The 25,448-nt window shown below is 48.0% G+C and overlaps 1 protein-coding gene across 5 annotated transcripts in view; it reads left to right on the top strand.

The window, feature by feature from the left end:
• BTK (Bruton tyrosine kinase) overlaps window positions 1-25,448 on the top strand; it is an 805,015-nt gene that overhangs the window by 381,379 nt on the left and 398,188 nt on the right. For all 5 annotated transcript variants that reach the window (XM_069613032.1, XM_069613031.1, XM_069613033.1 and 2 more), the window contains one exon: window positions 15,768-15,866. In XM_069613032.1, coding sequence (XP_069469133.1) covers window positions 15,768-15,866 — 99 coding nt within the window. The remainder of the gene's footprint in view (window positions 1-15,767; window positions 15,867-25,448) is intronic.

Raw genomic sequence — 25,448 nt, 5'->3', positions numbered from 1 at the left:
CCTTTCAAACCTATCCCACTTTCGAATAACTTTACCCCAGGTGGACATGGCCACTTTAACCCCATTTTTGGTCCCTCATGGTCATGGCCAGTAGCCAGATTGTCTGGGTCATGACCTTATACCATGACCCAGACAATCTGGCCACTGCCCATGGCCACAGGCTATACCTCAGTCACCATTTTTTGTACCTACATTATGACACTTGTCAAAAAATAAAACACTGACACATTTGCAAAAACATGCTTTATGGTCCTTGCCAATGCTCCTTACACATGTTTGCTTGAAATCCGCTTATGTTTTATTTTTTTAAACGTGTCAAAATGTATGTACATACAATAGTCATATAACTTAGCCTCCACTTGACAAAATCCATTCAGTCTTTACACAAACATTGAAGGTTGGTTCTATAATCTTTCTGAAAACGTTTGTCCACATTCGTCATATGGCAGCAAAGTTATAAGCCACCTAAAAATGCTGAGACCCCCCTCTAATTTAGCACCCTCTTGATAAAATCCCACCAAACTTTACAGATACATTTATATCTTGATTTTAAATCGTTTTGCAAACTTTTGTGCACACTTTCCAAAACCATTCAGAGTCAAGTCTAGAGTACGATTCCAAAGTTTCATGCAATTTCATTGAGTGGCGTCAAAGTTATAAGCCATCGAAGAACTGCTTTCCATCAACCCTGTTATGCAGAAATAGGCACAGATGCTCGTGAACATTCAGACTGCTCACAGACTTTCGAGGTTAAAAACACCAGTTTTTTGGCTTCTTATGGCCATATCCCATCCCATCGTCATCAACCCCCACCTACCCAGAGATTGTTCGATAAGTTTGACAAGTGCAATGTTGTGTTTTTTAATATGTTTCTGGTGCAGTGTCCGCAATGTCAGATTTGTGTCAAAGGGAAGTAAAATAATTTTCTGTGACTGGTGGAATTTTGGCAATACCTAAGGGAGAGATGAGGAGTCACTTCAACTGTCCATCCCAAAGCCAGTCTGAACGGACCCGGATGTTTGGGCACTGGAAAGATTAATGAGTCAAATACTTCTCTGCTTTCTCCCTTGACTACAGAGGATATTGCCATTTTATCCATTACCCTTTGGACACCTTAAAGTAGTGTAAGTGTATTTGCTTCACTTCTAGGTAGTGGGGTTTAAATCGGGCCAGATTGATATGTGCAGTTCACAAATTCGACTCTGTACTCCAACTTTACAAAAAAAACCTTTACGCGGGTTCCACGCGTTTGTAAAAAATTGAACAATCAAGCCCCCGATGGCATGTGTTCATAGATTTTGTTTTATTTTGGTGGTGTGTTCAACTCCTGGTGTTTGGGTAAACCTTTACTTGGCCTTTTCCATGAGCATGCTTTTGGATGACCTTTTGGAGTTTCGGTGTAGCCCCATTGGTCCGGACTTGAAGACTGCTTTTTGATTTCTTCCCATGTTTGCCCACATGCTCGCCATCCTTTAACATTATGTGGACTTCCTCTTCAAGAAGGTCCCCAAATAAAACAGTTCAATTGCCGCAATTCTCTGGGCTCCTTATGTATGCCAATCCCTGATCTGTGCCAGATATATCCACACCATGGCTAAGGACGAAACACTCACTCCGTCAAAGGCCAGCCCAGATAGTCGTTCCACCTATTTCCTGCAACTTTCCCAGAATGTGTGTGCGGTCTGACTGCGGCTCAATATCCTTGAACAGCTTTTGGAAATCACACGGGGCAGCTAGTGATATAACGGAGGCATGTGTGGAGGCCGTTATGAAGTTATTTCATCACGGTCCCTCCAATCCCTTAGAATCTTTTTTTTGGCACCGCAACTCTTGATGTGTGACTGTCGCTTGTTTTGAGTCTGCCTGGGCAGTCTGGGTTTTAAATCTCATACTTTGTGCTACAGAGGGTAAGATTCGAACTATCCAGTGAATCCCTATCCAGGTGTTTTCCCTTTGGTTCACTTTCCTCCTCTGAGGACTCAGACTCACTTGATGAGGAGCAGCAGGAAGAGGAGGGGAAGAATCAAGACAAGGAAGGGATTCTCTTTCTTCTCTAGCTCTTTCTTTCGCTTCATCTTATTTGGACTCTCTTCATGTAGTGCTTGTCCTTCACTTTATTTTCAGAATTCCTCTGAGCTGATTTTCATATGGTGTCTTCTCCCCCTTTCTTTTCCTTGAGAAGGATGAGGCGGAATCAGTGGCAGAGTCAGTGCAAGCATCAGGCAAGTGCTTCCTCTTCTCTGTGCGTTTCCCTGAGGATCCCATTCTGCTCTCACATGCCGCTCTGCCTTCAGTGAAACAATGTAACATTGTTTGCATTGCAGGCGTGTTATTCTCAGGAGGATAGCTCAGGGGCAACATGCTCGCCTTGGAAGCAAGATGACATGGAGCACCACAGGTTCGATCCCTGGGTCTGCGCTTAGAAACCTCTGGGTAGTAAGAGCGTTAATAAATAACCTATCATATCATTCATGCCAAGCCTTGCATGCCGCGAGCCCTGTGCATGCTCATTAATATCCCAGCTTCGCCCCATTCCATGATGGTGGACCTGTCTGGACCACGCTTGTCTGCCATCAGTCACACTTGCATTCCCAGTGTGTCAACCATGCGTGAACCCCATGTGTTGGGGGTTTGTCCAGACCCCCCATGCGATGCCCGTAAGCCCCCAACCTGGCAAGGACCACACCACACACGCCCTTGCTGTTCGGGCTTCCCGGTCGCTCTGCCCGCGTCCAGCAACGCCCCCTTTATTTATGCTGCACGCGGTGGCGTGTAACGTCACGCCACCGCTTGCGCGTCCCTGTAAAATGGGCAGCACCACACTCCTCCTTTTTCGGGAGGAGACACAAATTACTATTATAATGCACACTGCAAACCACACAAAGTTATTAACACAACCGATCAATACAGTTTCCCCACTGGTCCCTTTATTATCAACCACCCGGGTCCCCTTACTCAACACTCCCCGGACTCAGGTTGATTCGACAATTGTCCCAGCACATAATCGCTGAGGTAAGCAGGTTTCCCTCGCCCAGCCTCCTGCTTACCTCCGGCACGAGTAGTCTTACCGACGACGCCCCCCGGACAGGGGATTCTGGAGTGCTGGGAGGGCCTCCTCCATCGTCCGGTATCTCCACCAAGTCAGGTTCCAGAGGTGGTTCAGTTCTGGGATCCCTCAGCTTCTTAAAGAAACTGACATTCCTGGTGATGGCAGACCTTCCGTCAGAGACAGTTACCATGGACCCCTTGACGGCCACAACGTCCAACGGCTCTGGCTCATAGGGGAGGGAGAGTTTCCCGTGGGGGTGTCGATTGCGGATGAGCACTTCGTCCCCGGGCTCCAGCCGCTGCGGGCAAAGCCCCCTTCGCAAATTCTCTTGCTCGATCCTCACCCGCCGGTCCGCCTCGACCTGTTGGTTGTCAATCACCCCCGGCTCCTTGTCCCCAACCTCGGGAAGCAGACCCCACCGGCAGTGCCTGAACAACGCCTCCGCCGGAGCCACGCTCGTGGAAGCATGCGGGGTGGTGCGGTACACCCGCAGAAACTGATAAAGAGCTCTCTGGAGGGACTGTCCCTGTCCTTGGGCGATCCTGAAGGTCTTGTTGAGTGTCCGCATTAGCCTTTCCGCCTCTCCATTCACCCTGGGCCACAACAGGGTTATCTTCCGGTGTTGCACTCTGCAGCTCTCCATCAGCTCCGAGAACCTTTCACTCTGGAAGGGCGCCCCGTTATCGGAGCACAGCGTATGGGGGAACCCGTGGGACGCAAACATTTTCTCCACACCCACCACGACATGTTCGAATGCCACAGACTCCACAAACTCCACTTCCGGATATCTCGAGTACTCGTCGACCATTACCAGGAAGTGGGTGCTCATGGTCGTCGATCCAAAGTCCGCATGGACCACTTCCCAAGGTCGCGTGCCCCGGGGCATCGCCTCAATGGCAGGTTCCCTCTGTAACGGGGATGCCGCTTGACACCACACACAGGCCGCTACGAAGTCGTCGACCTTCCGCTCGAGTTCCGGGAACCAAACATTCAGCCGCAGCCTGGCCTTGGTCTTCGCAGCGCCCTGGTGTCCATGGTGAGCTAGACTGATCACGTCCTTTACCTTCGACTGGGGGACTACTATCCGGTCACCTCGGAGCAGCAGACCCTACGCCGAGAATGACAGTTCCTCCGTGACCTTCCACAGCTGGTCCAGTCCGGTCTTGGCTTCCTGAGTCCGCCCTGTCAAAGATTCTAGCACTGACTTCCATGACCCCTGTTGCATGGAATGCTTTAGGATTCGAAAGCATTCATCTTCGGCAGCTGCCGCTTCCAGCTCTGCCAGGGGCATGGCGTTGGGAGTGGCCGCCTCCACCACCATTCGGATATGATCATCAGCCTCCTCCGAACAGGTGTCATATTCCACTCCCCCACGCACTCCCGGGTGCCGGGAGAGATAGTCTGCTGCGTTGTTGGCCCCAGGCCTGTACACCAAGGTGATTCCATACTCCAGAAGAGCGAGCATCCACCTCTCGATCCTCGCCGGTGGCTTCGATGATGACCCTGCCAGAATAGGAAGCAGGGGCTTATGGTCAGTCACGACCGTCACCGGCCGTCCCAGGACATAGAGCCGGAAGTGCCTGCAGCCCCAGAGAACCGCCAGTGCCTCGCGCTCAATCTGTGAATACCTTTGCTCAGTCTCGGACAGCGCCTTGCTGGCGTATGCCACTGGCCGGACACCCCCGTCACGATCTATCTGAGTCAGTACGGCGCCCAGGCCAAACGGACTGGCAACCACGATGATCTCCGATGGCAATGCTGGATCGAAAAACGCCATCGTGTCCTCAGCCGCTAGCGCACCCTTGATGTCCTCGAACGCCGCCTGTTCAAGTGGGCCCCAGTGCCAGGTGGATTCCTTCTTTGTTAGTGCTCTGAGAGGTTCAGACCTGGAGGCAATGTTTTGAATGAACCGCCCACATTAAGTGACCATACCGAGGAAGCTCCTGACATCGGACACTGACTCGGGCGGCTGCGCCTTCTTGATATCCCGAACCTTCTTGGGGTCCGGCGATACTCCTTCCTCTTTGAATATGAATCCGAAGAACTCAATGGAGGGGCGCAGGAATTCGCACTTATCCCTCTGAAGGGTGAGTCCCAGTGACTGCAGTCTCTCGAACGTCCTCGCCAGCTTCCTCAGATGATCCACCTCAGTCTTTGCAAACACCAAGATGTCATCACTGATGTTTAGTACGCCCTCCAGATCTGCGAGGGCGCCTCTGATTATATTCTGAAAGACTTCCGCTGCCGAGGACACTCCAAAGCTTAGTCTTTTGTAGCGGTATAGTCCCCGGTGGGTGGTGAATGTGGTGATGTACCTTGATTCAGGATGGAGGACCACCTGATGGTAGCCCGCCCGGAGGTCCAGCTTGGAAAAGAAGTGAGCCCCCTGCACTTCCGCAATAATGTCATCGATAGTAGGGGTAAGATGCCTCTCCCTCTTAATGGCCTTGTTCGGCAGCCTCACATCTATACAGATGCGGACAGAGTCAGGTTGCTTCGGCTTCCTAGCCACGACGATCGGGGACACCCAGGGGGTCGTGCCCTCTACTTTCTCAATGATATTGAGGCCCACCAGGTTGTCCAGTTCCTTGTCTACCTGTTCACGGAGATGGAACGGCACCCTGCAGCGTTTCAGGGCGATGGGCTGCACAGAGTCATCAATATGCAACCTCATGGGGTCGCCAGTCATCCGCCCAATCCCGTTGAAGAGAGCGCAATACTTCTCGAGCAGGTCGTTAATGTCCTCGAGGTATACCGAGTAAGCGAAGCTAACAATTCCAAGAGCCTCAGCGGAGGCACAGCTCAGCAGAGTCTTGTTGCTTACTGGCGTCACGTAGAATCAGGCTTTGATCTGCGAGCCCTCGTGCTCCACCTTCGCCACAAAGGCCCCATCCAGTGGGATCGGTTCCAGTCCCCTAAACTCAAATATGCGAGCCTTCGGTGTTAGTAGCTTCGGGGGTGAGTCCATGGCATCATAATGTCCCCGGGCCATCACATTGACCGATGCCCCCGTATCTACCAGGACCGGGACTGGCGAGTTGTTGACCTCCACCACACACCTTGGTTGTCTCCGGTTCTTTCCTCTCAGGATTCCCACGCTGGAGACAAAGAAGACGTTTTCTTCCTCCTCTGCCTCCTCCACCTGGGCATCCTCCTCACCCTGGTCCACCTGAGCTATGTTTGGCGGGCGGCTTTGGCGCTGGAACCCGGACCGGGCTGTCTTGCACACCCTCGAGAAATGGTCAGGCAGTCCACACCTACCACATGTCCTCCCCGCCACCGGACACTCAGTTGGGTGAGGAAGATCATACCAACACTTCTGGCACGATTCACCCGCTCTTCCTGCTCTGTCACGGGGGCCTGCCCCAGGTCTTCTGACTCCTCTGCCACCCCGCCACATGGCACACACCTCCTCAGACTTGACTGAGCGGGACCCCGCCTCCAGCCTGGCTGCCTGAGCATCCGCCACCTCATGGCACCGGCCCAGCTCAAGGATGCGGGGGAGAGTGAGTCCCGGCTCTCTCAGGACCTGCCTTCTGAGTTTGCCCGAGGAGCATGCCTGGATCAGCATAGTTCGTATCATGTCCTCTGCGTCACCCCATGCACATGCCAGCGAGAGGCAGCGCAGGCGCCCATAAAAGGTGTCCAGCGTCTCATCTTCCTTTTGTTTCGCCGACAGCATCACAAACCTTTCATAGTCCGAGTTGGTGAGAGGCAGAAAGTGAGCCTGGAGGGCAGTCTTAGCTGCGTCATAGGAGCCATCACCCGGTGGCAGCGCCTCAAAAATCTCTTGGACCGAAGGCCCCGCTGAATACAGCATAGTTGCTAGCCTGCTGTCATCATCTGTCACTTGTGCAGCTCTAAAGTACATGTCGAGGCGGTCGACCCACCTCTTCCATCTGGGCCCAATGCTGGATGGCAGGCCCGATACGTCGAACTCAGGGATGGGCTGTGGGGCCGCCTGGGCACGTGCCTGGGCCATGATGGGAGGCCCTTGCTGAGCAATCTGCTGCACCGCCGGCGGCGCCTGAGCTAAAGGAGCCTGCCCACCTGCTTGAACTTCAGGGAGTTGCTGTGGAGCTGCTATCTGTGGCTGCACCGGAGGCACAGGGACCTGACCCCTTGCTGGAGCTAGAGGGACTTGTTGTTGAGCCGCTGCTTGTCCGCCGTCTTGGGGGAGCTGTTGGGCTGCTGGGAGCCCACCATCTTGATCTTCAGAGTCACTCATGGGCCTGAGCGCACAGGCACCCCCACTTTGGACCTTGGGGGCCGCAACTCAATCGCCCACCACCACAGCACAGTTCTGATGCCCCACCCAGGAAAATGAAAAGTCCAACCTGGGGGAATATGATGATGGTGCAATGCCAGGCCGCTTCATGCGCCCACACAGCAACTGGACCTGACGAAGAACCAGAAGAAGAAACCAAAATGGAGGGTCCACCACTGCAGCAATCCTCACTGATAATGAAGAGGATAAAGAAGAAGCCTCAGCAGCCTGATGATGAAGGGGATGAAGAAGCACCTTAACCCCAGCTGCAGTAGCACCCAATGGGTGTAGGAGTCCCAAAAATTGAGCCAAGAAAGAGAGCTGGGCTATGCAGGCCCAGCCATTATAGCCCCCCTCCTTGCTTACACTCGACGTAGGAGACCCAAATTTTGACGAAAAATCATAAATCGGGCATGGGCATGCAGGTATAACTGCCTGCTAGCAGTGTGTCCAAAAATTAGGCCTGGATGCCACTCACCACCCAAACCGGAGCTCAGTGAAGTTCCACGGCCTCATTGACAAAATGGCCACCAGCCGCGTGTGCGATGCACGGCCACGAAACGAAATGTCCGTTGATTCCGTTTCAGGGAATTCAACTTTGTCACCGCTGGGCCCAAGCATCGTCATCCACCCGTCGCCACTTTGGAGGTTTGTCCAGACCCCCCATGCGATGCCCGTAAGCCCCCAACCTGACAAGGACCACACCACACACGTCCTTGCTGTTCGGGCTTCCCGGTCGCTCTGCCTGCATCCGGGAACGCCCCCTTTATTTATGCTGCAAGCGGCGGCGTGCACCGTCACGCCGCTGCATGTGCGTCCCTGGAAAAGGGGCAGCGCCACACCATGCACCCCGGAATTCTTGTGCCCATGCTCAGGTGTCTGTCGGCTTGGGGATATTGTCGCCAACAGCCTTATCATACATGATCATTTTTCCATAAGAAGAGTTCTCTCATTTACATATTTTATGGGGACTTCTAAGGTCTCATCTTTTATGACACATTGATGGCTTTGCTTACATGCATCTAAGCGTGGAGCAGGCTTGGTCTGGCCTATAGAACAATAGGCCCATGGCCGAACCAAAAAATCAGAATGCTGGTCTGGGCCAGTTTCTTGGGTCAAAGTGGCCCACTTTTTTGGGTCAGAGTGGGCCAGTTTCATGATTTACTACACTCTGCGGCTAGAAGCATTTACCAGTTTTGCTGAATAAATATTCTTTCAAATGCACAATTTCCATCACATTGTATCCCAAAATGTCCCCTCGGTTAAAATTCAGACTATGCCACAAAAGGAATGAATAGCAATTTGCAACTGTGGGCCACTTTTTCATTGGCTCAGACCGACCTTCGTGCGGAGCGACTCTCCATGCCCTAGTAACGCTCTTCCTGTGCTTCTTCACATGAGCTGAGAACGTATAATCTCTTCCTCATCTTCGGCACCTCGCCCATCATGCATGCAAGGAGGAATGCTTCCTGCTTTCCTCAATGTGTTCTCGCTCCTCGGGACATGAGTGGAAGGGAACCCGCAAACTGTTGCCCCTCTAAAGCCCAGCAGTAATGTGTCCGGAATGCATGCATTTCTGCTGCCCACTTTCGGTCTATGTCCAGAGGGCAGGACATTGTTAACTGGGGAATTGAGGGATTGTATCAGTATTATATAGTCAAAGTGAAGGGGGGACTTACATTAAGAAAGGTTCTTGGCATGGAGGTGGGTGCCTCAAACATAAGTACTGGGACAAGGAAGAGCGCCGTGGAGGTAATGCAGATGTCTTAAATGTTTTCTAAAATGTCAATAAAACATTACAAAGTGGAAAAATACCTTCTTACTGCTTACTAAGCTGACAAAATGACAAAAGCCCAATTTCCTTTAAAAAATAACATTAATAACATAATTGAAACCACAAAGCGAGTTCCACTGTCAACTCCCCTGGATTTCAATATACCTGTCTCGAACAGGCGTAAAAAGAAAAGGGGGGATTATATTTGTTTATAACGTGCTTCGTGCCGAACTCCATTCTCTAATCGAGGCACCGGGAATCGCGCGTGTGCTGCTGCGAGCCGTATTATTTCCAAGATAAGCACATTGCCTCTAAGTTATCCTCACGACGCTGTACATCCTGTAAACACGTGCAGTGCTAAAATTGGGCCTCAGACGTGGCAGCTGAATAGATTACAGCCCATCATCGCATTAGTACCATCTTTGTTTCAAACACGGATGTAGATTGCAGTTTTATTGAAAAGCAAACTGTATATAAAATCAAGACATTCTACGTGAAATAATTAAGGTTGTCTCACATTGCACAAACAGTGGCTAAAAGTAATTTAAAATGAAACACATTTGGTTTTAATATAAAAAGTTACAAAGAAGCTACTGACGATGTCTACGCAGCACAAAATAGCTAACAATATTGATTTACTTAGTATTGCATTGGCGTGTAACAAACCTACATATGTTTTTTAAAACTGTTTTTATTGAACTTTTCAAAATGCAAACAGACACTTGCCAGCACGAAACATACACTGGGCCTCATTACGAGGTGGGCGGTAAGGGATTACCGGCACCGGTAAGGGCACCGGTGCCGGTAATCCCTTACCGCCCTACTACGAGTTCCCTTTGCGGGTCCGTCCTTAACGCCTGTTTTTTTCAGGCATTAAGGACGAGACCAACAAAGGGACTCTAGAGCTAATAACGGTACCGCAATTTGCGGTACCGTCATTAGCGCCTTCCCCCTTCCCATTGAGCACTATGGGGGCTCAAATGGGAATGGGGAATGGCCCTGGTGAATGGGGAATTACCGGTCCCGCCAACCTTGGAATGGACCGGTAATTGCTCCTTTCACCAGGGCGGAGTCGGAACGAGTTTGGAGGCAGCCATGGCGCTAATAGCGCCATGGCTACCTCCAACCTCGTAATGAGGCCCATTGTAACATTCCCCCTCCTTTCCTACCCTGACGCTCCTCCAACCCCAAACCAATTCCGTACTGAGGCAGTTCATCCCCCATCACTTTGTCTGCTCCTCTCTTATCGCCTTTGCCCCCCACTGCATCATAGAACCCCCTCAAGCCTCGTTCTGTCAACCCAAGGTCCCTTCATGTGGGACGCCAGTCTGGGTTCAGTTCCAGTTGTCCCATATCTCGTACCAGATCGTATATCGGTTCTCCATGCCCTCCCACACTTGCCTCTGGGTACTTACATCCCTCTCGGCTCTCACCCACTTGTGCCAGGCCTATATATTTTTTTTTTTTTTTAGCTTAATAACGTGCTATCTCATGTGGGTGTTGCTTTAAAGTTGCTGGGGAAAACAAAATAGGACATTGAGTACAATACAGAGGTGTGACATTAACATACAAGCAATCGGAAGCACGGGAAGTGGCTGCACGCCCAAGTAGTCTGGTTAGTTCCAGTCGGTATCAGAGGTCTTAGCTGACAGTTGGCTTACATAATGCAGTTGCTACTTTTGTAAGGAACCACTGGTTCCCGAAATTCGGCTGCTTGTAGGTTTAAACATATTGCAACAAACATAAAAAATGTGGGAACAAGTCAGGTAACCTTTTATAGGGCCAAGGAATGAAAATTAGAGGCTATCAGTTAATGGCTAAATGTAGTTGTGGCTGGAAGGGCTAGTCATATGGTACAAGTGCAGTAGAGTTGTGTATAGGAGTCAATGAGGACGGGAAGTTGTCATATCCTAGTGCAGCAAATGTGCGGGTAGGCTGGAAGGAGTGGAAGGTTGGGGGACCGCAAGATGCTCGAGTGTACCTGAGGTGCGGAGAGGAGTCGTCTGAGGATTGCGCTGATGAGGAAGATGTCTGAGGGGCCTCATTCATGCCCCTCCTTCATGCCCACAGCTTGCCTGGCTTACCTGTGTTGCCTGGACATTATGGGTATAGTGTCTGAGGGGCCTCCTTCGTGCCCACAGCTTGCCTCTCATCTAAATAAACAGTCGAAGAGCCTTACCTGTGTTGCCTGGACATCATGGGTATAGTGTCTGAGGGGCCTCCTTCGTGCCCACAGCTTGCCTCTCATCTAAATAAACAGTCGAAGAGCTTTACCTGTGTTGCCTGGACATCATGGGTATAGTGTCTGAGGGGCCTCCTTCGTGCCCACAGCTTGCCTCTCATCTAAATAAACAGTCGAAGAGCCTTACCTGTGTTGCCTGGACATCATGGGTATAGTGTCTGAGGGGCCTCCTTCGTGCCCACAGCTTGCCTCTCATCTAAATAAACAGTCGAAGAGCCTTACCTGTGTTGCCTGGACATCATGGGTATAGTGTCTGAGGGGCCTCCTTCGTGCCCACAGCTTGCCTCTCATCTAAATAAACAGTTGATGAGCTTTACCTGTGTTGCCTGGACAACATGGGTATAGTGTCTGAGGGGCCTCCTTCGTGCCCACAGCTTGCCTCTCATCTAAATAAACAGTCGAAGAGCTTTACCTGTGTTGCCTGGACATCATGGGTATAGTGTCTGAGGGGCCTCCTTCGTGCCCACAGCTTGCCTCTCATCTAAATAAACAGTCGATGAGCCTTACCTGTGTTGCCTGGACATCATGGGTATAGTGTCTGAGGGGCCTCCTTCGTGCCCACAGCTTGCCTCTCATCTAAATAAACAGTCGAAGAGCTTTACCTGTGTTGCCTGGATATCATGGGTATAGTGTCTGAGGGGCCTCCTTCATGCCCCTCCTTCATGCCCACAGCTTGCCTGGCTTACCTGTGTTGCCTGGACATCATGGGTATAGTGTCTGAGGGGCCTCCTTCATGCCCCTCCTTCATGCCCACAGCTTGCCTGGCTTACCTGTGTTGCCTGGACATCATGGGTATAGTGTCTGAGGGGCCTCCTTCATGCCCCTCCTTCATGCCCACAGCTTGCCTGGCTTACCTGTGTTGCCTGGACATCATGGGTATAGTGTCTGAGGGGCCTCCTTCATGCCCCTCCTTCATGCCCACAGCTTGCCTGGCTTACCTGTGTTGCCTGGACATCATGGCTATAGTTATCAGAATCTTCTTTTCATGGAGACAGATTTTCACATCCTTTCTAACCTCATGAGGGAAGATTCTGTTTACAGAGTTGTGGAGAATTTGTTCCAGAATTTCAGACCTAATACTGTAATGGAGTTCCCTCTGTGTTTCAGCCTTCTTAACTCGGGTGGAGCTATCTTCTTAAATAATAATAATAATAATAATAATAGAAATAATAATAGAAATAATAATAGAAATAATAATAATAAATAGGCGAGAGAGGACAAGGGCTCTGGTCACCTCAATTTTCTTTGTCAGTTCCAAGTAGGGGACAATACTCCTTAGGATATGGAGCAGGAAGTGTAATGTTTGGGCTAGAGAGTCTATTGGTTGTTGTAGTTAGAGTTTATTGTCGAAACCTGATCCAAAGGGGTGGATGGTTTGCCCATGAGGGGTGGTCATTTCATAGGTAGAGGTGCCAAGGATCTCAAAGATGATCATTTCTGTTTAGCGGCATTAAGGCAGAGATTGTTAAATTATGGTCCAACCTGAATTCTCTGCAGGAGTTCACTTATATGCTGATTGTTTTGATCAGTTTCCAGGTTCCATTACGTTAAACAATGTATAACACATGTATGTCAAAAATCTGAATGCCCCATTTATGATATTAAAAACAAACTGCGTGTGCTGTGCTAAAATATTATGCGCCTAGTTCTCCGAAAATGTTTTGTGTCCATGTGAGGTGAAATGCTCGTATTTCCACTTTATTACGCCAAAAACGGTTGCGCAAAATTCAGAAAGGGCACCTACATATGCGCACAATCTGCTGCCTGTTTGTAACCCCTTTGTGTAATTGCACACATGTGGGGGCGGCTTTTCTATACATGAAAAAGAATATCTCAAATTCACAAGCAGAATGTGCTCTGAAACGTACAGGAAACAAACATATTCGCCTGCACCTGTTTGGAACGGGTTCAGGGGGGTGAACAATGCATTAGATTTGTCTGACTCTTTTATGCATGTTTTAAAGTCATACGGCAGCATTATTAACTTTTCACAATGACAGATGGCCTGTCATTGTGAACTACACTCCCTCCTGGGTCCTGGGAACCTGTCAAGAATTACTGCCAGGAGCATGCTCCCACCAACAAGGAGGACTGACCAATGCACCATTTGTGCTATTTTTAGACATCCAGTTTTCTGATAATCAGGCCCAGTGTGCTGATGTATTTGTTTTAATAGCTGGCCTCTTTTTCTTTAATTGAGTCTGAATGATAAAAGAACAGCATACGTTTCCCTGGTCAATATTCATTGCTTTCTATTCGTGGGATCTAGGCCTTGCAACTGCTGAAGATTTAGAAGTCCTCTCTAGAAGGAATTGGCTGTGTGTCCTATTTGCAGACCTAGTTCTTCTAATCACCTTCCGTTATTATTTGGAAAACACTTTTGACACGTGTGCCAGAACACTTGGCACACCTGACCCTAGATGCTCAATATGTCGCCGGCTTGTCTTAAGTGTGCTATCAAGGGGAAGAAACTGACACGTCCTGCTGGTGAGCTAATCCTCTAAAGTGAAACTGACGTCTTTACACATGAAGCTTTTGACCAACCATAGAATTGTTGGCTTGTGGCGTCAGCGCATACTTATAAATAAATAAGTGACATAGCTCGCTTTTTCTCTTTGGCGCGCCCCCAGGCTGCATGTTTTCTGACCAGCAGAAGGTCAGGACGGGGTCAAAAACCTTTTGGTTTGAAATCTTGTGGCAATTAGAGAAAATGATAATAATTGTTATCATAGCAAGAGCAGTCGAAAATGGTAAACTAGTAAAGGAATGGGGAGTAAATGACCACCAAATTGCATGAGTTGGTAAAGCCAGCCCACACCCACCCCCACCATTATGTTGGGACTCCTAAACTCCTAAATCACGAAACAGTGAAGGTTCATCAAGTAATTGGCCAGTAATTGTACTATTTCAATCTCCTATCGGCAGACAATTGCTGCAGTCACCGGCATTAGTATTACCCAGTGACTGTGATTGCAGCATCCCCATCCCATGGAGTCCTGTAGGACTCCCTGGGATTGGGGAGCTACGGCATTTCCACCACCTATAACATCCCCCAAAGCCCGGGATATCAGGTGTAGAGACAGTATGCTAGTTCCCCGAATTCTGACAGGAAACCGGTAAACTTACAACGAGCCCTTACTTAGGCTGTTAGGACGTAGTGGTTATAGCAGTATAGGTTTTGGAGTACAGATGTAAAGCAAAACAAGTATTTATTTATTTGTTTTTTTAATAACACGTCTAATATCAGTTCAGTTTCTAAGCGCTAGATCTAGGATTCGAAACACTGTTGCTCTGCTGGTCTTGCTTCCTCCACCAGCGCATTGCTCCTGTACTATCCTCCGTTCACAACGTCAAGGTTGTCTTTTTCAGGTAGATTTTTGAATTGTAAGCTTTGTTGAACTGGAGTGGTTTTAACATGAGCATGCAATGGGTATAAATTAAACGGGTACTCTATGGGAAAGTGAAAGTATGTTTCCATGTTTTCCTTTTCCCTTTGGGACAGTACAGTAAACTGAATGTTTTTGTCACGTTGAAGGCGCAGTGAAAAAATACACTCACAAAGAGTATGAGCCTCATTCCGAGGTTGGAGGTAGTCATGGCGCTATTGGCGCCATGACTAACTCCAATACCGGTACAACCCGCCCTCGTTCAATGGGGACTTACTGGTCCATTCCGACCTTTGCGGGACCGGTAAGTCCCCATTGAAAAAGCCATTCCCCATTCCCATTTCAGCCCCCATGGGGCTCAATAGGAAGGCGCTAATAACGGTACCGCAAATTGCGGTACCGTTATTAGCTCTGAAGTCCCTTAAAACCAGGCGTTAAGGAAGGGACCCGCTAAGGGACCACGGAATAGGGCGCAAAGGGATTACCGGAAACGATGTCCTTAACGGTGCCCGGCATCCCTTTGCGCCCACCTCGTAATGAGGCCATCTGTGTCTTGTTTAAAGAAATTTTGTTAGGAAACTGCTTGTGTGTTTTCTGATTGCAGGGATTGCAGGGAAATGATTTCTGATGTTTCCTGTTGGATGGTAACATCAGAATGCTCAGTTATTGCCTGAATTACGAGCATTCTGATTAGCTCAGAGGAGGTCACTAATGACTTCCATGTGCTCATTTGGAATGCAACTTCGCCCACATATTTGGCCCCTCCCGCTGAATTCTGCTCTTCTCTGCTCATTTGCCATGCCCTTGGAATAAAAGGTTGTACTGTTCCCAGCTCTAATAAAATAAGCTCAGTTTTCATGCAAATCTGCAGGCGGGAAGCGCGAGAGGCCAGTTGATTGCAAAACCTATGGCACAATAGGGAGTATCCTAAAACTGTTCCCTACCAGCTGGACCCTGAATACCACCAAATTCACAATGATGGATAGCATGATTGTTTCTTTTTATTGATCCTATTCTCTCTTCTTCTCATTCAACGTATTGTTTTACAGAGGCGAGGCAGCAAAAAGGGATCAGTGGATATTGACAGAATCACCTTTGTTGAAAAAGTCATTCCGGAACAAGCCCCCCCGCCAGAGAGACAGATGCCGGTAAGACAGCAAAAGGCTTTTCTTGATTGTTCATGAAAGCTGGAACATCCCTGTCTTGTTCGGATACCTGATGCCAAAATGTATTCAAGTATTTATGCACGCAGCCCCCCACTCTCTGCCATGGATACATAACTTGTGTACATGGGCACTCTGCCACCTTGGCATTGGGCCTACTTAACATTAACTTCCTATGCACCCTATGACATTCCACCCACTGTGCATGCCCACTCAACCATGGAATAAATGTCTTTGTCCTAGAAGACGCCAATCCCATCTGAGGCAAATATTTGACACACGAATAATCACTTTACACAAAATTGGACATATTCCGGTCCATGCGGGAATGACTAGCCTTTCTTTCCACTTCTACCTTTAGAATGCAAGTGTCTCCTTTAACTATGCTGGCCTCTCCCTTCTCTTCCTCTTTCTTTTCAGCCTTCTCTCTTTGAGGTGTGTAGCTGGTGGCCCATAAATGGCCCGGCACGTAAGGGTTGCATGCTTTCCACCTAAAGGAAAGAAAGACGCAGACACAAGGGCTGAATAAAATATACTTTATCAAATGTAGTGTCAGTGTGTGTGTTTTCAGTAACGGAATAATCCATTCAGCTCACCACAGGGCGGATGAAATGCTTAAGAAAGGCGACCAAAGGTACAGAACTCCCCTGTCCAAGAATGGGCTGGGCAGAGGAGAAAAGAATCAAAAGTGCATTTAAAAAGAGTTAGACAACAGTTGAAAGAAGGAGTTAGAAAAAAGGAAGAAGAGAGCAGAGACAGCAAGAGAAAAAAAAACGTGAGGGGGGTGCAGCCTCGAGCGCCCTGCCCCCCACCCCGGGACCCAAGGCGTTTTTTTTTTAAGTGAAGCCATGTGCGGGTGACCCTCCAGCGAGTGATCCATGGGGCCAGGCTGCATGACAGGAGCTGCCCGACTGCCCCTCGGACCATCCCAGCAGTCCGCCTGCCCGGGGGCCAGACCAGTCGGGTCCATACGAGCAAAGGGACTGGGCAGCACATGCTGGAGCTGCCCGGTCCTAAAATGAACTGCCCAGCCTGGGCCATGTGAGGGAGGCGGCCCAAAGCAGGCACCCTGGCCGTGCCCCCAAGTTGGCCCTTTGAGAAAGTCCTGGTGAAGAGGGAGTGCCAGAGACTAAAATTCCCAGGCTGCCCCGTCTTGGCAGCCCAGATGAAGAAAATTCCTGAGTTGCTGCAGCGGGGAAGTCCAGGTGAGTCTACAGCGGCTTGGCACTGCTTCTCTGCAACGTGATGCAAACGGGGTGGACCAGGAAGAGCCTCAGGCTGTGGGGATGGCAGTGAGCACGGTGGTGTCCCTATAACAAATGGCATGCCGCCTGAACTAAATATGGTGCTGCGGGGTGTGATGGTGACACAGGCACCCCCCATGGCAACAGGGCAGCCCCAACGACTTTGAAGTTGCCACGGGGTGTGACAGTGATTGTTGGTGGCTCCCCGTCCTATGGGGCCACCCTGAAGATTTGCAAGGTGGTGGGGAGCAGCAGTGAGTGCGGGTGGGCCCCCCAGCATATGAGGCCCACCCTGAAGAGATAATTGGTGCCACAGGTCACAGCTGTGATGGGTGGACTCCCACATGGGCAGGGGCCATGCAGAAATATTTATAAGATTGCAGGCAGTGCAGTGAGTGTGGGTGGCCCCACGTGGTTGATGGGTACACCCAAAAGGATGAACAGTGGGGGTGATGCCCCAGTTACACCAGTGACAGGGCCCCACCCAGCCACCAAGGACAGACTCAGGGAAGGTACTGTAAGTGGATAACTGGCTGCAGCTGTCAACGCCTTACTGCCTTATATATACTTTTTCAATCCTACCCCCACTTAACAGTCCTACTTAACATTCCCTCTACAAATGTACCCTCTCCAATTTCCCCCACTTAACATTTACTACTATTTATAAATATGCACTACACTACATAACATTTTATATACAATTAACTATATATAGATAAATATACATAAATACTTACAATGACATACAACATATACAACACATATAATATGTCATTTCACAATTGCGTTGACAGCTGCAGTCAGTCATCCCCTAAAGAAGGATGAGGCTATAACCCTTGCCTTAAAGGGCCCTCCCTTGCTCTTAGTGGACTAAAGGATGCATATCATATCCCTAATACACCAAGCTCACATTACCCGGAAAAACGTTCAATACAGTTTTACCCAACCTGCAATCTAGGCTCTTTTCAGGCTAAGCTTATACATTAAAAGAAAAGGAGGCTGAACATAAAGCATGGTGGGTCGGAACTATTTACTGAGATTACAAGTACTTACAAATCGTCCTGTTTACAGAGTCATTGAGTTAATAGTGGCAACTGGACTCCCGCGCCCTCCTATTCCGAGAGGATGATGGCCAGGCCAGGCCTGATCGTACACGATACCATCACTCTTCATCTGCGCACCATCCGCTCCTGCTAAACTTTGCTGTACTATACTTTACAAAAGGGGTGGGAATTCGCCGATCCATAACACCATTGTCGCACAACACCTACACAAGTGCTGTTCTTATTCAGTTTTGCAATAGCATTCACTGAAGAAGCCAAAAGGATATCATTGTACTGTATAAGCCTATCAAATAAATAAATATCTAGAGGTCCTTGGACGGAGACATTATATTGTATATGCAACACACCTGACTATTGAAGCAGCATTGTTTGGATATACTTTATGTTTTACATTTTTTGGGATATTCTACAGGTTAGAACGAAACAATGTTGGTTCATATGAGTAGTAGGCAAGCAAACAGTATCTCACACATGAGTTAGATCACCTTAAACCATAATCGCAGGGCATGGTGCAATCGAGTGGGAAAAGCATTGTAGTAATGCTGCCCCTAGTCTTCGTTTTGGCATCTGTACCAGAGTTGGAACCTGGAGAGAGCATTTTGGTTAGTAACCAGAAACAGTCAGAAAGGGGCTATCAGCATTAACCTGGCTGATGCCCACACGTGACAAAACGTAAACCTTCCACAATCATGCATAAGTAGTTCAATGTGGTTCCTGACCACTTGCATTGAGCTCAGTAACAGTCGTCTCTGCAAATCAAAGACAAAGTTGTAGATACCAAACTATTTCAAAGGGCATCCGCAGAAGTGGTTCACCATCTGCCATTTATATTCATTGGTATCCCTGAGATGATAGGGCTCTATATACCGTGCTCAAAGATATCCCATATCTCCTGAGTCATCTGGGGGACTTGTCTCCAGGGTGGTATGATAGGGCTCTATATACCGTGCTCAAAGATATCCCATATCTCCTGAGTCATCTGGGGGACTTGTCTCCAGGGTGGTATGATAGGGCTCTATATACCGTGCTCAAAGATATCCCATATCTCCTGAGTCATCTGGGGGACTTGTCTCCAGGGTGGTATGATAGGGCTCTATATACCGTGCTCAAAGATATCCCATATCTCCTGAGTCATCTGGGGGACTTGTCTCCAGGGTGGTATGATAGGGCTCTATATACCGTGCTCAAAGATATCCCATATCTCCTGAGTCATCTGGGGGACTTGTCTCCAGGGTGGTATGATAGGGCTCTATATACCGTGCTCAAAGATATCCCATATCTCCTGAGTCATCTGGGGGACTTGTCTCCAGGGTGGTATGCTTCACGCTGCCTTACTGTGTTAGCAGTTTTTGCTAATATATGGTGGCTACTTCATATTTGTCTTCCCATTTAGAGATGAATGCTTTCCAAACCAAAAAAACATGATGTGCATAAGACCTTTCTCTAGATTAGTGATCCCCAGGTAAAAGACACCCTCTGTAAGCGAAGTCAATTCCCAAATGCAATAGGAAACGTTCATATCTATTTTAATTTGCGTTCAACCTTTTCCAAAACCCCTGATTCTGGGGACAGAAACACACGTCCCACATATGGTCAATGTGTGCCTTCCCACATACATGCCCTCCAGCATATTGGGGCAATATGCCCCGAGGAGGCGGGCCAACCCTGTTGGTAACAGCCCGCCACCCAAGTTAAGGGACCGAGTGAAGCGAGGGTCCCTTAATGCAAGCAGCAGTGCCGTTACCGAGAGGGTCATTAGCTCTCGTTTAGTTTAGTTTCCTACATGGGTGCTAATGGTGTGTCCGTTTAAAAATAAAAAGTACCATTGCTGCGCAGCCCGACACTGCGCAGTGGTTTCCCCAAAGTCCATTTTCAATGTTGATCACTGTGGCTTACATTGAAAACTGACTACGGGAAAGCACTGCCCGGCGCTGCGCAGTAAAGGTACGTTTCTTTAAAAGGAAATACACAATCTATATTGCACTGCTTCATAACCACTGCTAGGCATGGTCTAACTGAGCCTGCAATATGCCTGGACTGTAGTCGGGAATACACTGTGGGTTGTATCAGTTCATATAGCTTGCAGAATGACGGATAAGAATGTTTAATGAACATAGCAATGCATATAATAAGATATATTACGCTGCTTCGTAACCACTCCTTGGCATAGTCTAACAGCCTGCATTAGCACCCTGCAAGGGGCGTTGGCCAATCAGGATTCTCGGAAAGCCCCCTTCACTACCCCACTCCTTATTGCCTTGCCCAGAATCCTTCACCTCTTAGCATCCGTGTAGTTTCCTACATGGGAGCTAAGAGTGTATATTTTTTGTTAAAAAAAGAAACGTACCTTGGTGCGCACAGCCATCAACAGTGAAAACAGACCTTTGGAAAACACAGCGCGGATCCAGGCACTGAGGTAAATTTCATTAAAGAAATGATACACACCACTAGCGCCCGGATAGGACACTACACAGGTGCTAATGGCGATATGCCCCTTGGCGCCTCAGGACATATCACCTCTTTATAACCCTTGGAATTTTCACTAAGCATTCTTATCTGTAATTCTGCAAGCTATATGAACAGGTGTGGCCCACAGATTCTTCAGGCCACTGCATTCCAAATCTTGCCAGCAGTGCAGAGCATAGCCACAGTCTATTCCCCACAGCAACGCAGGCAGATTTTTGTATTATCAACAGGCCTGTGCACACATACCCACAGCCGATGCCAGGCATCTTCCCAGCTGGGTTTAAATGTTATAAACAGGCCCCTGCCCAACAATTTTGATGTAATACCAAACACGGAGTGGACATCAACCCAGGAAGTAGAGAACAGTGACATATAGACTATAAAGGGATTAGTCGTATCTACCACTTTTGCCTCTTTGGCTCCTTTTTGTTTCTTCTTTCACGTGCCGTACCAGGGGTTATGGGCTTTTAAACCTTGTTAATCACTGTGCTCAGGCCTTTAACACTGTCGTTATGGCCGTTACACCCTCACTATCCTACTCCCTCTTCACCTTACTAACCCATCCCACCTTATCATTTACAGATCCGCCAGAGCGCCTGGGGACCAATTCCGTTGGTGACGGTGCACGGTACAAATACCTTTAACATTTAACATTACTCTCACACCGCATCCGTAAAGCTTAAGTATGAACGAATGAATGTCTCTGTTTCCTACAGAGAAGGTGATCTCCATCCCCTGTTAGGTCCCAGTAAGACAACATATATCTACAATCTATCACAACATGAAGATCAGGCACGCACACTCTGGCTAGGACCCCATTTATGGATCATTGTCTAGGATCAGCATAGTCTAGAAGGGAAACGTCTTAGGGTTGTCAACATCTGTGTCTAGGGAATGTTTTTAAATGTGTATTCAAATTATGTTTAATATGCACCTCAAATGTGAAGGCATCAGTACTATGTACAATAATATGGAATATACACATTTTAAAAATACAGTTTCAGATTGCAATAAAAAAAGGAAATATAATAGAAAAATTACAACAATAGAAAACAAAACCGAAGTAAAACTTGATATGGCTCAAGATACATAGGGAGAGGGCAGTAGCCTAATTATTGAATACCCAGAGGTTGCTAAGCGCAGACGCAGGGATTGAACCTGTGTTGCTCCATGTCATCTTGCTTCCAAAGCAAACACGTTGCCGCTGTGCTGTCCTCCCGAGACTGTAAACAAAACAGAGTTTATGGAGTGTTTCTAAATGCTTAGACAGAGGTATCCCAACAGGGAAAGAATGCCATACTCCTAGCACGTTGGGCTACAGGGATCCTGAAGGTGATGTTCACGGTGCAGTAACAGTATTGTTTAGCCACACTGCACCACAATGATATGATATGATATGATATGATATGGTATGATATGATATGGTATTTGTAACGCGCTTATACACAGGTGTTTCAAGGCGTGACGAGGCAGGGAGGGGAGGAACAAGGGGAGACAAAACAAACGATCCTACTAGGCCAGGTGTCATTCAGATCGCGCAAGTGCAGGGGTGGGGGAGGGGGGAAAAGTGCAAGGGGAAGGGGAGGGGGGAAGTGCAGTAAAGGTAAGTGGCGTAAGTAATAAATAAAAAAGGGCCAGCTAGTGGCAAGTGCAAGGTAAGTGCAGAACAAGTGCTGGGGAAGGGGGGGGGGGGGCTGTAGGGATACAGAGACAGTCCCGTAGTGCAGAGGGGTTCCAGGGGATCAGTGACTGGGACCAGGACCGAAGGCAGTTTAGAGTGGTCCAGTTGCAGGATCAGTGCAGTTTAGTGAAGAATTAACTAAATGTGACAAGGGTTCCGTCTGTGTGAATAAATAGTGTTACTGCTACTACTTACCTGTGTGCCACTACTTACCACTTCACTGCAGTGGCCAGAGCCACACCCACAACTATGCTGCTGCTCCCCTCCACCACGCCTTCATGCAGATGTTAAGAGGCATGGTACTACAGTTGACTGCGATAGGGTGTGATGTGGAGGGTCCAACCTGTAGAACCTGTGAAAGGGGTGCAGAATGTGTGGATAAGTGGACCCCAAGTGTGATGCTGTGTAATGCACCAAGCACTTCTGTAAATAAAGCTCATGCCGCAGGTTGTCTTAGTCGGTTACATCCACTCAGGCTTATTTAACAATGGCTTATGGCTAAACTTAGCGCATTGTAAAAATAGGGAAAAAATTGCTCCGGGCAAGTGAGGAATTAAACAGCACACCAAAAAAGGGGAACCAGGGAGGACCCAGAGGATTTAGTAATATAGGAAGAGAGTGGACCATACCCATCACTAGTTGCTTGTACAGAATTTCTCAGACTAAGTGTGTTAATAAAGGAAAATCATCCTATCTGGGAATATAACGGGAAGTCATATCTGGAATAGGTAACATAGTGAAATGATTTTGAAGACATTCAGTTCTAAATGTTGTGGTTTTCTAATAAAAAATCAAAATTATTGCTTGTACCTACGTAACAGAAAAAAATAATTGAGAATAAGTGACCAGTTTCGAACATCCTGACACCCTTGAAGAAAATCGACTTTTCTTCATAAATGGTGGATTTACATTTTGCTCGAAGGGCCTTTAATGTGCCCTAGAGAGCAGGGAATTGAACGCTCACTTTGTAGCTTCAATCATCTTCATATTCCCTATTTTAACACAAGGGAATAGCGAGGAGACGAGTACTTCTTGGGAATTATATGTACGAATTGTAGGAATTGCATAAGACAGCCGGAGGATCATAACTAATAACATTGTCTAAAAGAAAGTATGCACAGGAATGTTAAACTAGCATAATACACGTTTTCATGGGACACAATCCACAAGTCCTCACAGGCTTACTCTGGCATCTTGGCATTTGCCTAATGTTCGTTTCATGTCCACTCTATGGTATTCCAGCCACTGTGCAGGCTCACCGTAAACAAACTGGTTATCTTTGCCTGAGGTGTCATGCATTAATCCCATACAAGGAACATATCCCTCAAAAGGAAATGTCTTCCTCTATTTTCAGAACCAGCGTTTTAGAGAGTGTGCAAGTGTGGCTTGAGTATTAATTACAGCCAGTCTCTTGCAGCCATGTGGTAGCACACCACCATTTGGCCTGGTCACTTGAAGGATTTTGGAGCTCAGTCTACCCTTTGTTTGATTCCACACTTATATGGTAAATGACTTTGTCAGATCACACAGAACGCTTACCCTACATAACCTGCAAGGTATTGGGAGCCCAAATCCTAAAATATTTGATCTCGTTTATTGCCAGACGAAATGGGCCTGCATGTCGATAAGTGAGGTCTCCCTCTGCATACATTGGCAATGTTTCAGATTTAGCAATATCTCCTTTACACCGAGATAGAGTCCAATACATTCAAAGAGAATTCAGCATAGATGGGAATATTCCCCAGAAGATCATCCACATCGATCGTACATAGGGCGATACTGCGCTTTCCAGTACCCATCTTACTCCAAGCAAAACAGTGGTGTTCCCTGATGGCACATGCCAATTGCAAGCACGGAGAACAAATGGGCAAATTGTTCTCCCTGTCTTGTTCCAGGGAGCAAGCAAAATCAGGATGAAAGGACCCTATTCATAACTACCAATGCTTTTGGGTATGAAATGGCAATCATGTATGTTTCTCAAAATGTCCCGCTTTGGACGGGACAGCCTATCAAACTGTTAGACAGAATCATATGCAATACCCTTTGGGAACACCACACACAATTAAGACTACAAGTGCAAGTACAAATTCACCTTTGGTACAAACCTGTAATACACAGTAAAGTGGTAGCGATGGCTGAGCAGCCAGACTTATCTCAAGAGTAAAGTGAGCAGTATCAACAGTTACACAAAGGACAGCAATTACTATGGTTCAAATAAACACTGACTCAAGGTTTCTGAGTAAAAGAATATACATTTATTTACACATCAATTGTAAAACAGTTCACTAAATTAAGCAGCAGAAAAATCACACTCTTAATATACTGCGCAACACCCAATGAATTCTGGACAAGTCAAGCTCAAAATGAAGTGTGAGCAAAATGGCACTCCAGCAATTAAAAAGGGAGGGAAAGACAAGATTATACAAAATAAAGCAGCACCAACAAGTAAGTAGGCAGGTCAATCTAGAAAAGGCTTGCTACAATGAGGATTCAAATCAGTAGGCCTGGGCCAATGTTAATGGTACAGAGTCTTTGCAGAGGACCACACAGTTCAGAGTAGTTCACGGTTAAGTCTTTGCCAAGAGTTCAAAACTAAGTTGGTCGGAAGAAAAGTTACTTAAAAGAGTAGAGAAGGACAAGCCCTCGGATTGGCGAAAGATTTCAAACACTTTCACCGCGGTCGGACAGAACGAACAACCGGGTTAGAACAGTACCTTAAATGAAGAAGAACGCTGTAGCTGAGGCAGAAGATCCTGGCAGGTCCTGCAGGCTCATGGTTGCTGAAGTGACTGTCAGACTGACACGAAGTAGGAAGACTTGAGGGTTCTGCACTGCCCAGGGAAGAAACCAGCAGCAGAGCAAAGCAACAAAGAAAAGGTGCACTCCTTAAAACCCAAACAGGGTCCGGTCGTCCTGGTTATCTGGTTCACTACAGCTGTGCACAGTAAATTCGACCAGGGGAGGGGGGCCTTGCTTGGTGTTTGGCGAACTGGTTGGTGTCACCAGCTCAAGGGAAGAAGATTCCTTGCAGATCTTCTCTGTCGTCGAAGTTTGGAGATTTGGACCCGCAGCAGGGTTTCGCCGGAAGATTCAGTCGTGGTAGTGGTCCTCT

Source organism: Ambystoma mexicanum, chromosome 5p, assembly GCF_040938575.1.
Source record: "Ambystoma mexicanum isolate Mex_15411 chromosome 5p, UKY_AmexF1_1, whole genome shotgun sequence".
In the NCBI taxonomy this organism is placed as follows: Eukaryota; Metazoa; Chordata; class Amphibia; order Caudata; family Ambystomatidae; genus Ambystoma; species Ambystoma mexicanum.
Note: the sequence above shows the minus strand (reverse complement) of the source record. Positions and strands in the feature narration are given on the sequence as shown.